This window comes from Onychostruthus taczanowskii, unplaced genomic scaffold (assembly GCF_017590055.1).
Source record: "Onychostruthus taczanowskii isolate IOZ18803 unplaced genomic scaffold, ASM1759005v1 scaffold46, whole genome shotgun sequence".
In the NCBI taxonomy this organism is placed as follows: domain Eukaryota; kingdom Metazoa; phylum Chordata; class Aves; order Passeriformes; family Passeridae; genus Onychostruthus; species Onychostruthus taczanowskii.
In genome coordinates, this window is record NW_024502125.1 from 4,842,205 (window position 1) to 4,865,217 (window position 23,013).

Below are 23,013 nucleotides of genomic sequence, written 5' to 3' on the forward strand. Positions count from 1 at the left end.
GATTGGAACTAGATGAGGTATGAAATCAAGAGTACCAGTTATAAAATGTAGTGCTTTAACTCATTTGAAGAATATACAAAATCCTTATTCTGACATCCACTGGGGTTCCTCTGCCTTCATCCTGATGCTGCAACTCCTGCTGAGTGCCTGCTGAATTAAATTGTCAAGTAGTTGTACACCTATTTAGTTGTTCTTTTGTCTGCTGCAGCATTCTCTCCACATCCAGTACTAATGGCAAGGTACATTGATAATTCAGTTCATTGGTTTTATTTACTCTGTGAGTGCTGCAATCCTAATAATATTTTCATCTAAGTCTTAGATGAAGATCTAGAATCCCAGTCATGGTTAAGAGAGTCCCATTCTTTCAGGCATTCACCAAACTGCTCTGAAACATACACAGGTGAATAGCGGAGGGACACATGGAAGAATTTTAAGTGGGTTTCCAGCATAATTCCCAGAGACTTTGTTTATTTTTACTTAAAGCCGCATCCTTTTTTTAAGTGTGTCTGTTTATATACAATATTTCATTTCCAAAGAGTTAAATGTAAATATAAAGCATTTTTGAGTGCACCCAGAGAGAGTCCTTGCTGTATGGCATATAGCTGGATGTCATAACACTGCTGACAATGCACATGTTGCCAGTGGCCAAAACCGCTTGTCAAACCCTACTGGTTTTGAAGCTGTCAGGCCCCTCCCTCAGAAGGAATAGATCCACCTAGGTTTTATTGTACACCTGGGTGCTGGTGGGGTTTTACAGCATCCTTTGGGTTTGTATGGTGGAGAGAATGATGTGCTCAGTTCTCAGGCACTGAGCAGTAAGTAACTAAAGGCAGCTCACATGTATATTACTGCAGTAGGAATGTTGGAGAGTGGTATACTATAGATTTGAGAGGTAATCCTATTTCTGTCCCACACCCTTCTCTCTCTTTAGGTTGGTGCATTTCAGAAGTATTCCTGGATATAATTTAACTTCTCTGCTGATTATCTAAGAGTAATTAAATCTTCTTGAAAACAAAAGGACATTTAAAGACATGATCTTCACTCCCCTGTTGTGCATTGCAGTTTCCAACCTGAATTTCCTTTTGGGGACTTTGGTTAATTTTGAAAGAGAGAGTTTTTGGTTTTTTTTTTTCCCTTATTTGAACTTGATTTAGCCAAGACAGTTCCTACAGAGACAACTTCAACTTACTTTTAATGCATTTTGTGTAATGATTTCTGAAGCTAGTCTCCTCTTGAAATATCTTGCACCAGATATGATGTATGTCCCTCTATCTTGACTACAAAAAGTGTTCTAGGACCATAAGGTGTTCAGTGTACAGGCTATATATTTTACAGTCAGGCACAGTATTTGGAGCCCTGTTGCCCTTTGCAGAGAAAACTTGATGCAAGTAATGTCATAGAACTTTAATCTAGTTTCTTTTATCTCTTGAGTAAATATCTTTTATGTGACTTTTTTCTCCTTCCAGTCCCAGAATCAAAAGAAAGCCTGAAAAATAAGATTTCTTATGTAGTATGGCATGACAACATTGAGCAGTTGTTGCTAAGGCTTTCAGTTCTCATTAATTATATACTCATTTTAGAGTTCCTTGGAAAAATGTGTTTTAGTACTTCTTTCTCCTGGGTGATTGAACAAAGCTTCCATTGTTTCTCCAGTAACAGTACAGGCAGAAGTCTGAGTCCCACTGTCTTTTGCATTTTGCCTCTCACCATCTCTGAGAAAAGGAAGGAGACCAAGTATAGTGTGGTTCTTGCTGTACTAGTTAACTCTCTGATAATTTTTTTGACAGATACAAGGTAGGAAAACAAACTTAAATTTTATATTATTCTAGAACAAGAGAAGACTCTGGAAAAGAGTGGTTTCCCAGTCTGCAGGTTCCATGAATCTTGCATATATTATTACTCAGTCAAGTCTTCCATTGGTGTTACTGCAGATGATCTTGTTATTTTAATCACTGTCTCAGTTTAAAGTGACAATTTTTAAAATGCTCAATAAATGTTTTAAGTAAGACCTGTACACACAAGTGTTCAGTGATTTTCCTTTGAAGAAATTAGAAAGTTCTGTGTCTTAAATTATTATTGCCATTAGTTTAAGCACAAGATAAAATCATATTTGACCACAACTATATATCTTGCAGCTGTCAGGTTTGCAGCTCGTAAAATGAACAGTTCAGACACATGCCCTATTTTCTCATCGCTAAAGTAATATGAAAGGGAAACATGAAAGCTATTTTATAATTTCAAAAAGCCTGAAGATAACTAAATCAGTTTTCTTCAAAAGCTAAATGTCTTCCTGTCAGATTGACTCTGTTCTGTTTTTAAGATCTTCTTGTTCATTAATGGAAACAACATTCTTAAAAGTTGATGAAATATTTGACACTTGTTATACTGATAACTATGCAGTGAAATCTGGATTAGAGGAGAGCAGTTAAAGCAGTACCCATTTGAATGGACAAGACAAGCTTAATTATAAATTTTGATTTAAAAAATGGTTTTTTAAGCTAAATATACGAAGGCTTGGTATCTAGTTTTTCCAGAGGCAGCTCACACTGGACTGTATTTGTAGGATGCTCTAGTATTACACTTTTAAAAGCATAGTTTTGGATGTGAGAGACTTAGCATACCAAGGCTTTTAATTTAGAGAAGATGGAAAACCCTGATTTCCTTTTAAAATGGGTAGATTCAGTGAAAGGGCTTTTTTTTTTTTTTTTTTTTTTAATCACTGGGATCTGAATGTAGTCTTCCCAGTCTTTGAGCTAACACTGTCTACTGAAGTCTACTTTACTTTTCCGTCTTGGAAAATAAAGGAAAGAATCACAGCCAACACTCTCTCAACACAATTATTTTTAAAGCTTTCTTTCTGCCTTTTTCTCTTGGAAGAAAGCAATTTGACAGTCAATGTAAGCCAGCCTAAATGCAGACTGTTGTCAAAAAAGCTATGCCCTTCTGGACCAGGCACCCTGTTCAGGTTCTCTGTGGTGGAGCCTGTCATGTGGTCAGCAGAAGCCTTTCTCTGTTTTGACTGGGTTAAGCTGCAGCCAGCTATGCTGCTGTCACTGCAGGAAATGGCAGCTGTGGAGGCTTTAAACCTGTGTTTTGCATGGGGGTCTTAGCTCTCTGGCATTGGAGTCCTCTTCTGAATTGACTAAGTTATGTCCATGACATAATACTCACTCTCTAAAATATGTGATGCAAGTTTCAATTAATCAAGAAATGGATGGACCTGGGCTTAAGCAGACTAGACAACATAGCTAGAGCTTGATTTGGGAGGAAGAATCTGTCCTACACAGTCCGCAGGATATTTAATTTCAAGCATGTTACTGTTGACAGTTTCCACAGGAAGTGAGATTGAGCATTAAATGAGCTTGCACAGCTCTGTTCTGGGCTTCCACCTTGTTATTTCAAATGTGGGCTTCCAACCACTAAGAGTGCAAAAGAAGACAAGAAGCATACAAGTAAAAAAGAGTTACAGAGCACCCACCTCTTTTCTGAGAAGTCCTGTCTCACATTCTCTCTTTTGTCCTGTGTGCTATAGACAGCAGTTTTCTAGGTGGTCAGTTGGAGGTGATTGTGCAAGTACGAGTCTGATGGCTTTATGTGAGCTTTGAACCTTGTGCCTAAAAAAAGGAGAATAGTGTTTCATGTGCCAGTGACTTCACTAAGCAGCTTCTATATGAAAATCTGAGGGATGTCTTTCCCTGGAGATAGTTCTCCATTTTCTGGTCACGCAGCAAATCCTGCCTTTGATCTGATGAGGCTTCTTGGCTCAAATGTAAGCTTTCAGGCATTCCACAATTTTCAAGGAGTTGTTCACAGTGGTAGGCAAAATTTGTATTTAGAGACAAAGACTATCAGAAAGAATTGGCTATGTTCAGATTTGCTCAACTTCATTAATGTGAGTATAGTGAAGCTGCCAAAGTCACCAGGAAAGAGTTTTGTTAAATTTATCTGTGCTGCAGTATCTTTGCTTGTCTTTCTACATGTTGCAATGCAATGTATTCTTTTGAACTTTCTTGCAATACTCCTCTCCACTACTTCATCTGAGAATCACCATATGAACATGGGTGCTGTTTGTGAGCTTGGCTGGCTCCTCAGCTGTAATTTTGTCAGGCTTGCCTTCAATTCTTGCTTGTAGAATTCATAGAAAAATTTAATTTGATGATAGCTGTGCTCCAATGGTACCCAAATCTCTCAGCAAAAACAAAGGGTGCACAGTAAACTCCTTTAAATAACTACTTATTTCAATAGCCATCCAGAAGTCCATATCACTCAAGTAGTATAGGCTGATTTTGACTTTAGAGGATCTTGGTCTTAGGAGGGCAGTACTTAGTCTCTGTGATGTTAAAGTTTATCAGTCACCATCCTGAGAAAACAGTGTTACGTTCTTCACGTCTCTACAGTTTGCACTGCACATATGTACTCTTTAATGTCATGGAAATACTGTTGAAATCCACAGTGAAACTTCAGTTGCTTTTAGTAGAACCAGCATATCACCTAGTAATTTCATTTTGTGTTTGTATTATCAGAACTCAAAATGGTGGAGGATGATAATTTTTTGCACCCTGTAGATGCAAGAACAAGAACTAGAGAAGAAAAATTAAAACAAGAGCATCTCCACTTCTGTAGTTGGTGTATGACCCTGCCATTAGCTTTGCTTGTATGTGTGTAAAGAAAACAGACTCTTGTAGAACTGAGATTTAAAAAGAAAATGTGTTCCTTTGTATAACTAAGTGTTTTTCAGTGAGAATCTCATCTGCAACAGGGGTGGGGGAAGAGCAGCGGTGGAATTGACAGGCAACTTGGGAGGCACTGCCTTAAGGGAAAAAGAAATACAAGTGTGAGACAAAAAATAACTTTGATAGGCTTTATATGTAGAAACTTTAAAGGACTGCTTGCAATTGCGAATTGAAGCCTACTCCCATCCCCAGCTATTTCCTCCTTACAATGTATGCAAAAATATGCCTTTGCAATTCTAGCTGGCATTGAATTGGAAAACTGTTTCCTAGTTCCCAGCGTGTGTTTCATTCAGTGTATTCAGATAATTGCTTACAACATTGGCATTTTCAATTATGAGTTGTCTTTAGAAAAAAATAAAAACCATGAAGCCCATTTTTTACAGTTATTACCTTTTTCAGGCAATAATAAACAGCACCATCACCCCCAACATGACATTTACTAAAACATCCCAGAAGTTTGGCCAGTGGGCAGACAGCAGGGCGAATACAGTCTATGGCTTGGGATTTTCATCTGAACATCACCTTTCAAAAGTAAGTATGACCAGTGGCGACTCTTCAGCTAGTGAAGCTACTTAAGTGTATTTTATTCCCGCTCACTATGTCTTGACACAGTACTCACAACTGTTATTTAAAAATAATTTACAAAAAATTGTTCTGTATTAGTCCTTATAATGTGAAAGCATGAGAGTAAGTGTGATATCTGCACATTTTCTTCTAACTGATGAAGAAAAGGAGGGAGGTTGAAGCCTCTTACACATTATGTTGCTAATGCTTTCTAATTACTGATTTGTTAGGTTTTTCTTTTTTAAAAGTTGTTCTTCCATTACAGTTTTTCCATGATAGAATTTAAAGAAGTAAACAATTTGGTGTTTCTTGTGTATTTAGATCTTCTAGAAAAAAGATGTTTGTAGTCTTTAGATGCATTTTTGTCTTTTAGGCTACATTCACTTTCACTTTTCTACTATGCAGTACATCAAATTACTGTTACTTCAAAGTCTGCAGTGTTAAAGTAAAGCTAGTGGGAAATATATTCAGTGTAAAAGAAAAATCCATCTTCTGCTAGAATGCAAAAGTTGAAATGTTTGCTGAAGCAGTATGTGAAACATGAAAAAAGAAACATGAGTTTCTTTTCTAGTCTACTTCTGTAAGAAGGAAATAGACCTTATTCCAAGGAAAGAAGAAATCCCTGCTTCTCAAACTGATGGCATAGGTCCTCTGAGCATCCTTTCTACATTACTTGTTGTTTTTGCTACTGCCCTGGTAGATGAGTCCAAGAACCTGTACAAGCATGGTTTATCTTCAGATGAGAAATTTCAGTGCAGTTTAAGAGCTTGTCTTTATATTAAGCAGAAAATTTTCATATTTGAAATAAAGAAAAGATTTGGACACCTAAGTGCAATAAGAGAAATACATGTTCAGGAAGGAATGATGGTGGCTAGCTGTTTGAAGGAAGAGCAATCATAGCAGTCCTTTTGAGAAAGTATTTGTCACTGTCCAAGGATACGCACGGCCTGCCAGAAAACCATTAAAATGAGACCCAGTATAGCTACTTTATTTGGGCAAGCATCCAACTTGTAAGATTTCTTCCTTTCATAATCTCTTGGCTTTCCTTTCCACAAAGCAACACAACCACAGGACATTTTGAGTGATTCTGGTATTGCACGTGCATTTGTGCACCTATCATTGCTTCAGCGAACTTGGAGACCTTGTCAGTAAATTTGGTGTGTATGTCATAGAAGCGCTTGCTTACCAACATGGTAATAACTTCTCTTAATATTCCAATGGCTTTAGCACAAATGCTAATCTAGTTTACTAGTCATGTAGACTAGCTTGTTTTTATTATTCACAAATGATTCTTTGAAGGCAAAGCATCCTGCTGTAGTCATACACACTCTGTTTGCCTGACTTCAAGCTCTAAGTTATCCTTGCCAGTGAAAATATGTTGGGTTTTTTTAATCTTCATCCTCAACTCTTCTTTTGCCCTCCGTAACCTTCCTAATTACAGTTCTTTCAATTCTATTCTTTTCACTGCCATCAAACAAATGTCTAAGACTTTTAAATATTCCTTTGACATAAAGCTCTATATTGGTGTTAAAATTTAATCTGAAAGGCTACAGTAGACATTTTTTCTTAATTTCTTTTTTTCTGAGCAGATTTTTTTTTACTCAGGTTGCTGTTTTATGGACAATAAGCAAATATATTAAGAAAAACACAAAGTCACAGACCTTGTCTGAAGATTTTGGTGAATCTATGAGCCCTTGTCAGCATACTGTTCCTTTTGTATTATATCTTAATTATTAAACTGATATTCCTGTGAGTTGCAATTGCCAGTTGTTACTACTAAAATTCCTAAAGATTTAACTTTTTGTGTTATTTAAAAATTATAAAAATATTGATGGGGAAAGAAAACTTTAGATTAGAAGCTGCTCAGCCACTGGGGCTGGTAGGTATGTTTGGTTGGGAATCAGAAGAGCTGAATTAGATCTGCCCTGTAACTTTAGAGAAATCATGTCTATATTCTCTTTCTTGTGTTGTCTCTCCCTCAGATTACTTACCCTCATTCCTGTGTATCATACCCAGGTTTACCAGAGCACTCTGATACACTCTAAGATTGTGTTTTAAGTTCCAGAGAGCAAAAGGCAGCCTACAACTGCAAAACAAGTTGGTCTAGTCTGTGACCAATTTCCATAGTTTAATGATGCAAATAATCCCAGCAGATAAACTGTTATTCTCATATTATTGTCTGCATGCCTTATAGTAGTTTGACTTTTGTACTATTTGTTTTGTTTTACGTGCCCCTGTCCTTCTGAACTGATTGCTGGGGTAGAGTGCAACAATGCCAACCTCTTTTCTGTACAATTATTCTGAATAGAAATTAGTGGAGTGAGACTGTCTGATGGAAAAGTAATGGCACTTTAATCAACCTCACATACAAACAGTAGAGAGGAAAATTAATTAAAACATTTATTTCTGTTCACTAGGCCTTTTCTCAATGTTAGACCACAAATTCATCTCAATTCTGCTCCATCAGATGTCGGTGATACTTGAAAGATACCTGTTTTGAAGAATATTCACAGGACCATGATTTGTTAGCAGAGTCCCTCTTGCTGCTGCAGTAAGAGAAACAGAATGTCCTCTCACTTTCACAAAAAATTGAAACTACTTTCTCATTCAGAAAATGTCTATGCTTTTGATAGTATCCTGATGTGTCAGAAGTACTCCTTTTAGGGTACGCTGTCTTACCCTCTTGAGTTAGCTGACCTGATTTATTCCATAAAGCTTAAAGAATATGCCAGATGGAAAGTGCCACCATGGATACTGGCAGCAGCCTTATGTAGTCTTCATGCAATTTTTCATCTTTTCCTTAAAAATGTGATCTTCCAGAAAACTTCTCCTTTCATGCCATGAGACTCATCTTTGTTATTGAGGAATTTTATCAAGAGATAGCTATTATTCATCACCTGACTGTCTCAAAGAATTCTAGAAAATTTGTGGAAATCTCAACCAAATTGGGCTTTTTGGCTTTTTAGAATGCTGTTTGTTGATCTATGATTTTTTTTAAAAAACGTTTCTGTGGCTGTCATATTTACTGCCTTTGTCTTCAGCCATTTATTCCAAACCTCAGAATCATATTTGCCATTTAATAATTCTCTGGTCTTAAGACTGATTTAAACAATAGTTTACCCATAAGATTTTGAGGTTTAGGCACAAGTCTTAAAAAAGTATTATCTGGTGACCTGTTTCATCATCTGTTGCCAATTTCATAATCTTTTCTGAGACTTTTTTTGATGCTGGACTAAACTTTCAGGAAAAATAAGCTTTCAAATAACATAACAAATGAAATACAAGTGGAGAGAAATAAAAGTCCTCAGATACTAGTAGCCTACCAGGAAAAGGTTTAAAGACAGTAAGGTTTTTTTAGGTCTTGTGTAGTAAGTGAAGTTCTGATTGAAAATAATTGGTGAGGTTGTGCCACACAAAAGGTAGCCTTTGTACCTTGTATATATATTGAGTGCAAAACAATTTTCATATGCTGCTGCCAGAGAGATTTAGAAGCTGCTGGAAAAGCCTCTGATATTTTTGCAGAATCATTTTACTCTTAAGCTGATCATATTAAGGTAATGGTCTGTATAAAAGCAGTAGGACACAAAAAACAAATTTGTGGCCACTCTAGAAATTAGGGTAGCAGCAAGATGAGAACTGTGGTGCCAATTTTTTTTCTAGCCAGAGAAACCAGGCCCTATTCTTAAGAAATTAATTTAATCTTTCAGGTTTAAGGGGGTATATATTTCTAAATTGCTGCTTTAACTATTTTCTGCAAGAGGTGCATGTAGCATAGAAATAAAGCCTCATATGGCAGTCCCATGTGCAATTTCATGATTTAGTGTTCAGCATAGGCAGTTCTAGTTCAATGTATTTGTTCTTTAACTTGATTGATGTCAATGAACGTTCTAGAGATGAACACAGTATTTCCACTGTTTCTTTTCTAATTAGCTATTGAAATTAGAAATGCAGTTAACATTTGGGAAGAAGTCAGTATTGCTTCAGTCATGAAAGAACAAATTACATTGAAAGCTTTCGTAGCTCATGGTGACCACATCAGGCTTCAGAAGCAGATTATTTGTTTTTTTGAGAAGGGTAAAACCTGAATCTGAAAGCAGCTATGCAAAGCAGTTTGTCCCTATTATTAGCCATCTCTGAGGTGAGTTTCTTAAAACTACAAGCAACAGATCATGTTTCATTGCATTGCCATTTTCCTGACATATAAAGAGTGTGTATTAAGATATGTATTAAGTGCCTGAAAGGTATGTCACTGTGTAACTCATTTAAATGAGTATCTAATAAGGAGAAAAATTTTTTAAATTACTGACAGAATTTGACATTGTGAAATGCAAAGTACAGCATTCTGTTCTGCATGCAATGTATTATTTCACGCCTACACTTTCTCTCTTTTCTTTTTTTTGTTCTTTAAACGTATGTACCTTCAGTTTGCTGAAAAATTTCAGGAGTTCAAAGAAGCTGCGCGAATAGCAAAGGAAAAATCCCATGAAAAAATGGAGCTAACAAGTACACCCTCTCAAGTGAGTCTTATTGCCTGATTCAAGCATCATACTTCTTGTCTGTGCTACTTACTGTTATTGTTCCTTACATACATATGTATTAAAAATTAAGGGGCAATTTCTCAATTACTGTGAATCCTCTCATTGGTCAGCAAGAGTGTCAAGAAGTCTTAAAAATACGTTTAACATATACTGCAAGCAAGTCAAAGGGACTTGTTGTAAAATAAAATTGTGTGGGTTTTTTATTCCTTTTCCTTTATTTCAGCTTTCCCAAGAAAATTAATAAACATGTTTATGTAAGTGGACTATACTAAACACTTTTTGTACTATTTCCTGTTATATCCACAAAACTTCTGGTGGTGCACTGTAAATAACTTTTATAGAACAATCATTGCACCAAAAATAAAGGTTGAAACAGCAAACCATTTTTACTTATTCCCCACTGTGTAGTTTTCTCTTGTGAGATGCATTGAAGGAAGATGATAGCTTCACAGCCTGGTTCTGGAGTTATATTACAGTTAGTTGTGATGTACAGTAAGAGCTTATAAAAGCTATCTCTAATCTAGGCACAATCAGAGAGTCAGTTACTATATTCACATTTTCATTAGTTATGGCTAAAATTAATTATGAATACTTAGAATTTGCTTTGAAAAAAGAAACTCCTTGAGGCTTTTATGCCCCATCTCTCTTGTATTCCCCCTGCCTAAGATTTTTGACTCAGTTAGCTATTTGCTTTGTTTTAAGCAGTAGTGAAGACAAATGCAATTCCTTCTCTTGAAGAATGCAACAGCTTTAAAACTACAGCAGGGATTCCTGAGTTGAGTAGACTGAACATTTTTTCTGGGGAGTCTTTTCATTGAATCAGTGTATCTTCAGTGAATCAGTGTATCTTCAGTGCTTTTTACTGTATCAGTCTCCTGCTCTTTGATGGAGTAAGGATGGCAGGCAGTTTGCAGCGTGCTGCACAAATAGTTTTATTGCTAACAGAAATCTACATCTGGTGTCCTACCAAGAGTCAGTGGAAATCAGAACATACACAATGAACGAGCATCATGTTGTTTTCCCTGTAAGCACTTTGCCCAAATGCTAGGCTAGCTCTTGCTGTTAATGGGAAACTGCTTACTCCACTGAAATGAAAAAAAAAAAAAAAAAAAAAGGCAGGGAGTTCTATAAGTTTACTTTACTGTCTCTAAATTTTTGACAAATTTCACAGAGACAATGAAATTATGTATTTCAATATTATACGCTTATCAATAATACATAGTTGACTTTAGAAAGAGTGAAGTTCCCCCCCAAACTTCTAGTTACTTGATGTTATAGGCAAAGAAATTATTATGCTTCTCTTTTGACACATTGATTTATATTTTGGACCAGAATTTAAATCTGACACTGTCACGTAGAGTGACTTATTACATGGTTTGGACGTAAATTTGAGCTATTCACTCAGAGATCAGATGCTTTTGTCTTGCAGCTAATCATGGTTAAAGCTTTCTCTTAAACGGTGTGAGCTATTAATGTTGTTCATTTTCCTGTACAGAGTTCTTTTTACAGTTGAAACCTAACATTTTATGCTGTAGGCAGTTACAGAAATGTTACTCTGAGTGATTCTATAATGCCTATTGTGGGCTGCAATTTCATTATGGCACACTTAAGAATAATTTCCTATTCAGGCCTTACTTTTCTTCTCTTGGCTTTTCACTGTGTTGATAAGCTAGTGTAGCTTGGTAATACAGTTAGTGCAAGTGCTGACACATGAGCATAGTAGTTTTCACATACTAGTTCCCTAGAGAGAAGGGAATCAAATCAAGAACTTCAGAGTTCAGAACAGATTAAGAAGCAATGGCATCATGACAAACTCCAGCAGTTCTGTGGTACTGGGCTCATTCAGTTGGATTTATGACTGGGAGGAGGATGGGTGCTTGGTACTAGGGAGGGAAGTTAGGACCACAGAGACATTTGAAAGAGCACCTGCTCTCATTTTCATCATCTGCTAAAAGGTGGCTGCAAGGCAAACAATTCAATTGTTGTCCTTCTGAATCATCTTATAGCTCTTCTTTCCCTTTTGCATAGTGATCCATTGCAGAGGGGGAGAGTGAAAGAGGGAGATATTTTTAATGGTCAGTAAACGCCTTGCTGGAACATGGCTTTTTCAGTGGAGCTTTGGCAGCATTGACAGGAAGGACATCAGGAGGTTTATGAGCTCTGTAATGATAACTCCGTTATCAAAAAGGATCAGTCCCTCTGCAGTCTTGGACATGCAGATATCTTTCTGTGTTAAATTAGTAACAAGTAGGAAAATACTGCATATCAAAATTGGAAAATATAAACATCAAATTAAAAACTTAAATAAAATGTTTTATTTCTCTTGGTACAACTTTAAAAAATGTCCTTATTATTTATCACTTAAAGTACTGGATATGGTATATTTCTTTCCCTCTCTACTACAGAATTCTAAAACAGTAAAAGTACACTTTTCTTCCTCAGTATGCCCTTACACATTGAATCTTTATAAAATATCTCTACAACTAATGTAACAAAACACTGCACAAGACATTTGCTGTTCACTATTGTTTGATGCAAGCCTGAAAATACGTCTGCTACATGTGAGTTTCAATTCTGAATGCCATGCAAAAACTTGGGAAGCTGCAGAGAAATAGAAATCAAGGCATAACAGCAAAAATATCTCAGAAATTTGGCATGCATTTGTAGTTCAAATATTTAGCAGACTCTAGCCATGTTAAAATTTCAGAGCAATTTTGCCTTTAATCCACTAAAATTAGGTTGATTCTGTCAGGTGTTACGTGTTTTAGCAAAGTGTTGCTCCTATAAAGGGCCTCAATGGCTAGGAAATAGAAGTTCCGTGGGGTTTTTTTTTTGATATTTTGTTTCATGTGATGGAATATGTTCTTTGGATATTTTTTTTAGTGTTTGGGAAACACATGGTAGAAAGAAAACCATAGGTAGTCTAATTTGCAGTTACTTTATAGCAGGAGTGCCTTGTCCCCTAAGCAATGCTGCTGCTAATTTTAAACTCTTCATTCTCCCTGTTTCTTTAATGCTCCTTGTTCTCTGCCTGCCTACCAGCAGGCTTTACTTTAATTTTCCAGAATATCAGATAATAGATAAATCACCATTTACCTTAACTATAAAGAGAACTATACTTGTTCAGAGAAAGACAGTGGCCTGGACCACCAAATTAGAAAAGAGATGCTGCTTTTTTATATGTAAGTCCCACTGAGTACCCTGGGCTTCCTCGAGATGAAGAGTAGCATATTGTTTCTGTGTCAGAGAACCTGTACTTTAAAGCCATCTGTATGAAGACAGATTCATATAATAGTACACAATTTATCTATATCTGGTATGTCTGGACGCTTTGGTCTAGAAAGAAGTTGTCTATTTTGGGACTTCTAAGACCACCTATGCACATAGCTACACCATCTGGTGTCCATTTAACTGAGCCTTAGGTAATAAAAACTTGTAGTCCTCTTACTATTGTTTACATAAAACTGAAATACTGGGTCCCCTGCTTTGCCACCTCCTATTTCCCAGATCCATCTTGTAATACAGGAAATCATCTTGCTTTTTTCATAAAACTCATGGATCTCTCAGTGGCAAGCCACTCATTTCTCATTTACTGGTTTTCCCATACCCTTACATGTAGCTCTGGAGTTCACTGAGCTGCATGAAGCAATAGCCTGACAATTGTGTCTACCTACCTGCACCCCTTTCTTTTAATTTAAAGCAGCCTTAATTAGGTTTAAGTGCAGAACCAAATAGAGCAGTTTGTATAGTTTGCAGTTGCACCCCATCAGTCTTGAGAGGTTTCACCCCAATCAGTTGGCATCTGAACCTCAGTTCTTTTCTTCTAAGGATGACTGTGCTGTGATAGGTTTTTTTTACCCTGGTCATTTCAGATTAGGACCTTTTTAAGTTTCTAAAATCGTGGGGTGGGTAAATTATTTAAAATAGTCTTGTCTGTGATTCTGAGCCTTTCCTATGCAAACTATTAGGAGTAACTATTGCCTGAAAAATTTTACAATCACATGATTTTTAGTGAAAAAAAATGGTTGGTTTTGGTAAAATTATCCTGGTTTATAATTTTGTGTCTTTTTCTCTGTAGAAGTAGAAATTTTACTTAGAGCTTGTGAAAAAGGTCTGGGATGTTATATGAATTTTTTGCAACAAATACTGCAAAAAATGTTTCATACATGTCTGGGTGGCAGTAGTGGGCAGACTTATGCCACTGCCAGCCAGCACAGGGAAGCACTATGAAGAACAGCTGTGCCAAGAAGGTGTATGGAATCCTTATTGAGGCAACAGTATAATACTCAGTATCTAAACATGATGGATTTGATGTTTTTTGTTAATTATTAGAACCACTAACTTCTATTTTTTCTGTCCTTATTGTTATCACTAAAAGGAGGTTTGATCTGTGCTGTAATGTCTACTTGTTTTACTTTAAGGACTCTTCTCTAAGTGCATGTGGGGTTTGTTTTAAGATGTTGAAATATAAGATGGCTTTTGATAAATACCCCACTATTATGTTTGCTTAAATACTAAATATCACAATGTCATGCCCAATTTTGTAAATCTGGAGTGGATGTGAAGTTATAATGGTATGCAATAAAAACTTAATTACAGATGCACATCTCACAAAACACTTTTAGTCCTCTAATTAGTATAAAATGGGAACATACTATTTGTAAACATTTGTGAAAAATCTTTTCAATGTAAGTGGCTTTTTCTGTTATATTTGGTGCTTTGTTCATAGTCAGCTCCATTAGAGTTGTCTGCAAATAAATTACTTATCAGGCAGTGGTAGTTGTGAATGTGTGAAAGAACTGATTAACCTGTACTTTTTGTGGAGGAGAAACACATTAAAAACAGATATTTCTTTTGTTCATTAATTTGCAGGCCATGAACCTTTAGCTATTACATAGACTGGGATGTTTTTCTGCCTTAATTTTTGTTACTTGAATTTCATTTATATTAGGAGTCTATGGAAGTACTTTAATGAAAAAATAAGCCTAGATGGAAATTGTAATTTTTTTCCTTCTATTGAAATAATTTTTTCGCACTCACATTTAAAACATTTTTATAAGTAGACTCTGATTTTATGTATCTAGTAGTAGTGTTGCAGGAATTTTATCTTAAAGATACAAGCTATGCAGGTATTTTAGACTGTGGTATGTAAATTTTTATAGTACATAATGTAGTTTGAGAAGAAGAAAAAAAATAGAAGAAAAACATTTAGATCCAGAAGTCTTTCTTTTATTGTCAATGGAAACTGTCTATCCTATTGGATGATGATAATAATAACTATAATAGTAGTAGTAGAAGACAAAACCATGCCATTTGTATAGAAAAGTTTTTGTCTCTTTATATTATCAACTCTCTTTCATACTTAAATGTACACACAAACATACATCCTGGTGTGATGAAAGACAATGAAAACCACAGCAGTGCCTTCTGCTAGGAGGCAAACATTAAGTTATTGAGGTGTTCCATTGCATAACCACAGCTATGTGTACACCTGGCTGTAGCTGGAGTATTCTCCTTCCCAGATAATAGCATGACCAGCAAGAGCTAGGCCAGGCTAACATGCCTATGAAAATTTTTGCCTGTACTTTGCTGAACACGTGTTCTTTACAGAGGGCTCATAGGTGAAACTGGGAACACACTGCAAATCGCCCTCCCACTGTTCACTTTGGTTAATAAACAGCACAAAAGCTAGATTTTGAAACAAATACCAGAATTGTTTGTTTCGCTGCATTAGAATGTAAAGTATGAGACAAGAATTTCTAGTGTCAAGAGTCACCCACTGTGTATCAGAGTGAGGGTGGAATGTAATTCCAGGTAAGAGAGAGGTCTGTAATAGGTGGAAGGTTGGATCTTGCAAAGAATTCATAGGCCACTTGTGTTTTGTGTAAGATAATGTGAATCTTTTGGTAATATAATTCTGTATTACATACACATGATGAAACGGGACCATGAGGGGTGCTGGAGATCTGAACACCATATTAATACTAAATAAAATTTGTGTATTGTTTAAGAATGAATGATAGAGCTTTTATGTACATAATCTTTCTGGGCAGGTCAGTTTGTAATTTCAATATGTTGTTTTTTTCACTTAAGGAATCGGCTGGAGGGGATATTCAGTCTCCTTTAACTCCGGAGAGCATTAATGGGACAGATGACGAGCGGGCGATGCCAGAAGTGACGCAGAACTCAGAACCAAGGGCTGAACCAACACAGAACGCATTGCCATTTACCCATAGGTACAGATTCCATTCCCACATCCTGATTAAGTGATACCTATCTCCTTCCTTGTTAAAGGGACCTTCTCCCATGTTGTGTCGGGAAACAAAGCAAACCCATCTCTCACCCCAAAAATGGACTCACTTTTGGATTTGTAGTATTTTTTCTAATTAAAAAAAAAAAAAGAGAAAATCTCTTGGAATAAAATTTGGGGGAACATTATAGTTTAATCAGCTCTTGAACACTGGTTAGTGTAGGTGTCCCTTTAACAGGAATCAATATTTCAATGTCTGAGCTCTTAGTAAAATTACCTGCTTCATAGAATATTCCAATTAAATTATTTTTGTACACATTTTTAAATGGCTGATGGGACTCAATGTCAACCTTTCATTGACAAGTTCTTGGAAGAAAAGGGACTCTTACAGCATTTTTGGATTATGAAGTTTAAAGCAGGCTTTAATTGCACAGTTCTCTGACAGCTGTAAAATTTTTCAACTTTTCTTCAAAATACAAGAGAAGTGCAGCTCTGCTTCAGACTGAATTCTTGTTTTGTGCACTAGGAATGCTGTGCTTTGTTCTTTGAGAAAGGTAGGACTTTTTATTTAATTATACAAGTGATGAGTTACAATGGATATATCTTGCCTATTAGAAGTAATTGTAAAGAGTTGCTTTCAATAAAACACGTAATTTATTGGGACCATGGAGAGTAAGTGAAACATTTAATAAAGTTAGAACACATCTAGAAATACTAGATTTATTTTTTAAGCATTGTGTAATTCAGCCTGAGTAGAGTTTAAGAGCTCTTGATCGAAGTATGGGGAATATTAATACTTCAAATATGTAATGCAATTCAAAGTGAGCACAAGTGAAACCAAAATTGTGCAGAAAATCTCAGTTTTTGTAAGAGAATAATACTGTTAAGCATCTGGAAAAAAATGCATTTTTCAAATGAGAAAAACCCTCTTACACTATTTTTTTTAACAGAGTGATTCTGTTTATTTTTATACTGTCACCAGTGCATGTATTATATGTTTCAGAAGAAATGGTACATTGTGAGAATGTTATGTGCATGGTGAAGGAGTATTACAAATGTTGCAGATCTATCAGTGCTCTGTAACAAGTTTGTTTAAACTGTTCAAGTATCAACATTTTCTATCAATATTTTTGTGAAAAGGAGTTGTGATAAAGCCCGCACATGAATAGTGTGGTTTGTTCTTTTTAAAAAAAGATAGTTTGAAGATGTCCCTTCTGGTTCTGCATATGTAAATATGTTTTCTGGTATGCCAGTGTAGTAACTAAATTTGCTCTCCATTGAGCATTACTGAAGACACTTTTGAAACCCTGTTGTCATTTTTAATGATATAGAGTAGAGTTTACAAAACTTTTACGTGCATTGCATTTTTCTATCTACTTAATGTATGCAGTGTGAGTGCCTAGTTTTAGGTTTTTGTCCTGTTAGATATCAGTAGCTAGAATTAATCTTCCAACAATAACTGCATTTTGAGATTTACTTCTTGTTCATTCTCCAAAGACCAGTGTTTTGTCTTGCTAATGTTAGCTTCAAGTTTGTTAGTGAGCTATTACTGAAGAAAACCCAAGTTTATATACCTCTTTGAAATAAATTAAATTTTTGGAATAGGTAAGAATTTTGTTATAAAAATATTATTTATTATAAATAAATAAATATGTATGAAACATATGCACAAAGGAGATGGAAAGTGAAGCCACCAGGATTGTGTTAATCCTGGTTAAATGGGCATGTTTTTGTAGACGGTTTTTGTAATAATAAATTGGCAACTAGGTAGACATACCCAGCTGCTTGTGCTGTCTAAAAGGGTGCTCTCCACAGGCAGTCTGCTTGCCCTGACTTACAAGGAAAAAAAATTAAAACCTTACATCCCAGTTATTGGAGACTCCCCGGGCTACTAATGTGTCATGAGTGCAGGAAAGAACTGTTTCCCTTGTTGCCTGCCTTTCTGATGATGTGGTGTGTATGTGGCACTCCATGTGTGATGGAGAAGAGTTGCTGAACTGAGCCCTTTCCTGGGAACTTCTGCTGATCCTAGGCCTTTCCCTTCTGCATTCTACATTTCAAAAAAGGTAAAGTTTAATCAGCACTGCTGGGTGAGGAAGGTAGTGCTGCAAGGGCATTTGAGTGTTTTCTTATTTGTGCCATTTATTCTCACTGATTTGCCTTTAGTCCAGAAACTGCTGATCAATCTCTAGGTGCTTTTCAGAAGAAAAGGCATTGTGGAATTCCCTGCAGTGAGTTTAGGTGTAGGGCGTGTGAGAGTCACCCAGGCTGGTTTACACTGCACTGAAATAACACTACCATAGCAAGTCCATTTATTCAATAAATGGGAAAGTTCCATTATGCTCTGGCATTAACACTAGATATTCACATTTGTGTGAAGAATGATAAGGTGTGGTCCTCAGTGCGTGTTGGAGCACACGGAAGCAGGTGTGGGGTGGCACAGAAGAAGCCCATGCAGTCATGGGGCAGGTGTTGTGGCTTCATGGGCAGCTAAGATGAGGTGAGCAGCTCTGTGTGGCAGCAGAGGCTGGCCACTTGAGAACTGTGACTGCCAAGAAGATTGTCAGGCACAGCAGAGACAGATGTCTCTGTGGCAGAGGAGAGGGAGGAGTAAAGGTTTGAAGGGGGCCACTGTCAAAACAGTGATTCAAGTAAGGGGTTTCATGTCCGTATATGAATTGGAAGTCTGACAGAAGTGTAAAAGGTCAGCAATTGCAGGTGTGAAGGTCGTGCTTTAGTTTATATGCTACTACTTGTCATTTTCAATCTGCACACCTGAAAAATGTTCAGTTGGATTTTGTTACAACATGTCTTTTCTGGCCACATATGTTTTCTTCTGCCCTTCAGGTCTTAGCGTAGGTAGCTGAGATCTTTTATTTCGGCTGCGTAAGTGTAGACTACTTTTGTATTTAGAGCTATTTTCTCACCCCAAAAATCAACATAACTCAAGTCACCAGAGTTTTACTAGAACACAAATGTTTTATTACCTCAGTAAATAATTGTAAGACTTGAAATTAACATTGTCCAGAATATGTCTAAAATTCCATTTATACTCCTTGAGCATTACAGTGCTGAAGTCTAGTTGCTTCAATTTAATTCTCATCTGGAAAGTCCTAATGCACTTCACAAGCAGTGTAACTCAGATCAACTGCTTGAGAGATAGGTGTACTAAACAGTTACAAGTCTTGCACCAAAAATAAACTCTTGTAATTAAATATCTTACATTTTTTAAGCTATGTATGATGGTTAATGTTGAACAATGGAGTAACATTACTGTGAACTCCCACATTCTATAATCTACAGACTGAGCACTGCTGTTATGGGTAAATGTTGCCAGAACAAATGAAGTAAAATGTAGCCTGAGGAATGGCATTAGAATTTTAAAAGTCTTGTCCTTGTCTATTGATCAGTCCTTTTCTGAACAATACCTAGTCCAAGAAGACTTTTTTCTAGCAGAATGCAGGTAATCAAATCTAACATTTAAATTAAGACTAAAAATAGACATATTTTTGTTTTATATACATATTTCTATTCTTAGTAAAATTTAGTTTCCTCAGATATATTTCCTATTTAAAAATATTTTCCACATTCTTCAAGCTGTGTTTTTTTAGTCTTTTTCTCTGTCTGAAAGCTGTTGATTATAAAGTGGGGTTTGGAGAGAAAAAGAGTTGCTAAAAAATTTTGTCTACTACAGATGTGACTGACTTTTAAAGTTTTCACATAACCAGCAATTGCCTACTATGCATCATGAGGATTAAAACTTTTATTAAAACTATTCAGTTTTAATATCTGAATTACATTTTAAGGCTGAATAGTGTATTTGGTGAACTTTGCAAGTGCTGCTTTTTGATAACTGTTGAATTTGCTCTTTCACTCTTGAAGAGAATACATTTGCTTATAACAAGCTTTATTCCATTTTTGACACCTTAAGAAACTGGTAAAGCACATTTTCAGAAAGGAAATATAAGAGGATTCTTCTGGGACAAAATTTGAAAGTCTTCAATTTCCTGTCAACCATGACTTGTACCTGTTACCTCATTTTATTTTGTAATACATAAACTTGGAATTTCTATTGCATAATGTTTTGATCAGATAATATATCATGTGTGTGTTTGTTGCTTGTTCGTTAAAACTCATATTTTTGTATTCAAGTATTTAATGGGGAATTTTTACTCATTGCCTTAGTGAAAATGGACTTAATTCGAATGATGCTTATATCTTAGATATGTTACTGTGTAGATAGGTTACCATTTAATAATGCTGCATGTAAATCCAATGCTGTACAACAAAGAAACACCAAAAAGTCTTGCTGCTAGGTCATGCTCTTTCTCTGAGTTTCATTAAAAGTTGTATATAGAAATCTCTTCAGTAGATTTTTTCACTGTGTGTATTGAAACTACTCACTTCTACAAGTTTAAATATTGTAGTTATGTTATAGTACAGGTACTTTGTGAATCAGGCAGAACTGTAAAGTTGGCTCTAAGGAAAATATCTGAGTTAATAATTATTGGGGTATTTTGTAATATGAATTTAAACTCCAATCCTAGTATTTAGATGTTTATTATAGAGTTATGCTTTCTTATCAGGTAGTTCTGGGGTGTGGATTGCTTTTTTAAAAATACTGGGGTTTGAATGTTATTTAACCTGATCAGAGGATTATTTATTGTTGTGAGGATGCTCACAAGCTCTCTAATCAAAGTTCCTGCTCAAAGAACAGCTATGAGATGAGATCAAGCTGCTCTAAACTTTATCCACTTGGGTTTTGAAAGCTTTCTGGGACAGCAAATGGTAAATCAGGCATTTCTGAAAGGTTTCTGTATCACATAAAAGGCAGCAATTCTTCGCATTGCACAGTACTATAGTGAACTGTGACATTTTAGGGCACACTAGAGGAATTCTGCAGAATTCAATTGCTCTGTTGAACAAGATTATTTCTTATGTCACATTCAGAAAGGAAACTCAGAGGTGATACGTTCCAGCTGTCAGTGTAAGCAAAGAACTGGGTAACAGAGAAACTTACACCTAGATCTGACTTGCCCTCAACCAACATTTTCTGTTGTTGTAAACACCAGCTGTATTGTTCTTCCAGCCTCTTGTGCTTCACTGGCATAAGCCTGGTGCTCTCCCGTCCTTTCCTGACCCAGTTCCTGCTGCTTCCCAAACTCCTGCACTTCTGCCCGAGCTGCTGGAATCTAGCTCATGTAGGGTCTCCTTCAAAATAAAAGTTCCTGCTGGGAAATTAGTAGTTTGAAAGGAAGGTCTCACATTGTGTTTGTGTAATTATTATTTTTGTGTCTGACTTCCCTGATTTTGTCAATTTCTGATTATTCTTTAAGATATCTTTGAAATACATTGTAAACCATTTTAATAAGATATCTCTAGTAATGGAAGGAGAGGTAGAGGGGAAGAATGTCTATGTGTTGTTTAACTCTTCAAAATGAAGAAACTCTGGAACTAATAGAGCTAATTTTAATAGCTGGGGAAATGGGTGAAAGCAAAAAACTAAAAATAATCTAACGCTTAAGAGAGTAATTTCACCATCTCCCTTGTGCACATAGGCATGTTCTTATTTAGGGTATGTGAATTGCTTACTTCCTGAGGTTTATTTAGTGAGAACTCCGAGAGAATGATGTAAATTATAGGAGCTGGGTGTCTGAAATTAGATGATATAAATACCATCCTCAGGGACAACAAAGCACTCTTGAAACATACCTGTCAAGTACATTCTTAGAGGAATATTAATTCCTTATGCAATTTATATTTTAAAAAAATCAAGACAACAAAACAAGCCAAAACCATAATACTTTTGCTATGTGATTTCCCTCCCTTTAATCACATACAAAAAAAACCCCAAGAAAACCAAAAAACAGTTAAAACCAAAAGAAAATTAACTTGCTTAAGGAATGAAATTCTATTTTTGAAGTAAATGCATTAGTTTCAACCTATTCAAAGTATGGATGACATTAAAGATTGTTAGTACTTCAACAACTATAAACATTAGCTTTGTGAATTGGGATATGTGATGCTTGACACTAAATCTGATCCAGTAGGGCAAGTGGCTTGGATTGGATTTTTGTGTTGTGCCCATTATTTAACAATTATTACTTTTGTTAATATTCTCACAAATGCAATTTTTGAACTGCATTAATTCATTTTACGAGTCTATTCTTAAGCATGAAGTCACCTGTTTTTGTCATTTTTTAGGCAATAGTGAAGGAGCTACTTCTTTATTCTAGATTTTCCAATTAACTTACTTGAATAACAAGCTTTTTGTATTGTGCATTTTGATACCAGAGTGAATACTTGTTTAAATTTATAAGCCGTGTCTGTGGGATTTGTACATGGTATAATTTGTACATATATTATTTAAAATTTGATGAATTTTGAGTTGGCAAGCTTAAGCATGCTATCATCTTTTCAAAAACCATTATTAAAATGGTAGTTTTAGAAGATCTTACGTAGACAGTTGATACCTCACATCTTCTTTACTCCTCCTTCTGTCACTGTTTTTGATATTGTTTCATGTCATTATAGGAAACCTTGCAACCAGTAAGAAGGGATTAGGTGTATAAGGATTAGAATTGAGGGGATGGAGCACCTTTTTTATGAAGACAGACTGAGAAAGTTGTGGCTGTTGAACCTAGAGAAGAGAAGGTTGTGTGGAGACCTCATAAAAACCTTCCAGTATCTGAATGAGCCTGCAGGGAAGTCAGAGAGGGGCTCTTCATGAGGAACTGTAGTGCTAGGACAAGGTGTAATGGGTACAAATTGAAAGACATGAAATTAAGTTAGATATTAGTAAAAAATTATTTCCTTTGAATCTGGTAAGGTAGTGGAGCTCAGGTTGCCCAGGGAGGTTGATGTCCCAACCTTGGCTGTGTTTAAAGCCAGGTTGGACAAGGTCTTAAACAACCTGGTCTAATGGGAG

General features: G+C 36.0%; 1 protein-coding gene across 2 annotated transcripts in view; it reads left to right on the forward strand.

The window, feature by feature from the left end:
* The window catches only part of HOMER1 (homer scaffold protein 1), an 88,424-nt gene that overhangs the window by 24,752 nt on the left and 40,659 nt on the right, over positions 1–23,013 (forward strand). Inside the window, exons 3-6 of one of the 2 annotated variants that reach the window (XM_041414684.1) lie at positions 5,133–5,264; positions 9,722–9,814; positions 15,929–16,071; positions 17,901–19,553. In XM_041414684.1, coding sequence (XP_041270618.1) covers positions 5,133–5,264; positions 9,722–9,814; positions 15,929–16,071; positions 17,901–18,081 — 549 coding nt within the window. In that variant the 3' untranslated portion in view covers positions 18,082–19,553. Of the gene's footprint in view, positions 1–5,132; positions 5,265–9,721; positions 9,815–15,928; positions 16,072–17,900; positions 19,554–23,013 lie in introns of those variants that run through there. The other variant, XM_041414683.1, reaches the window with a different exon arrangement.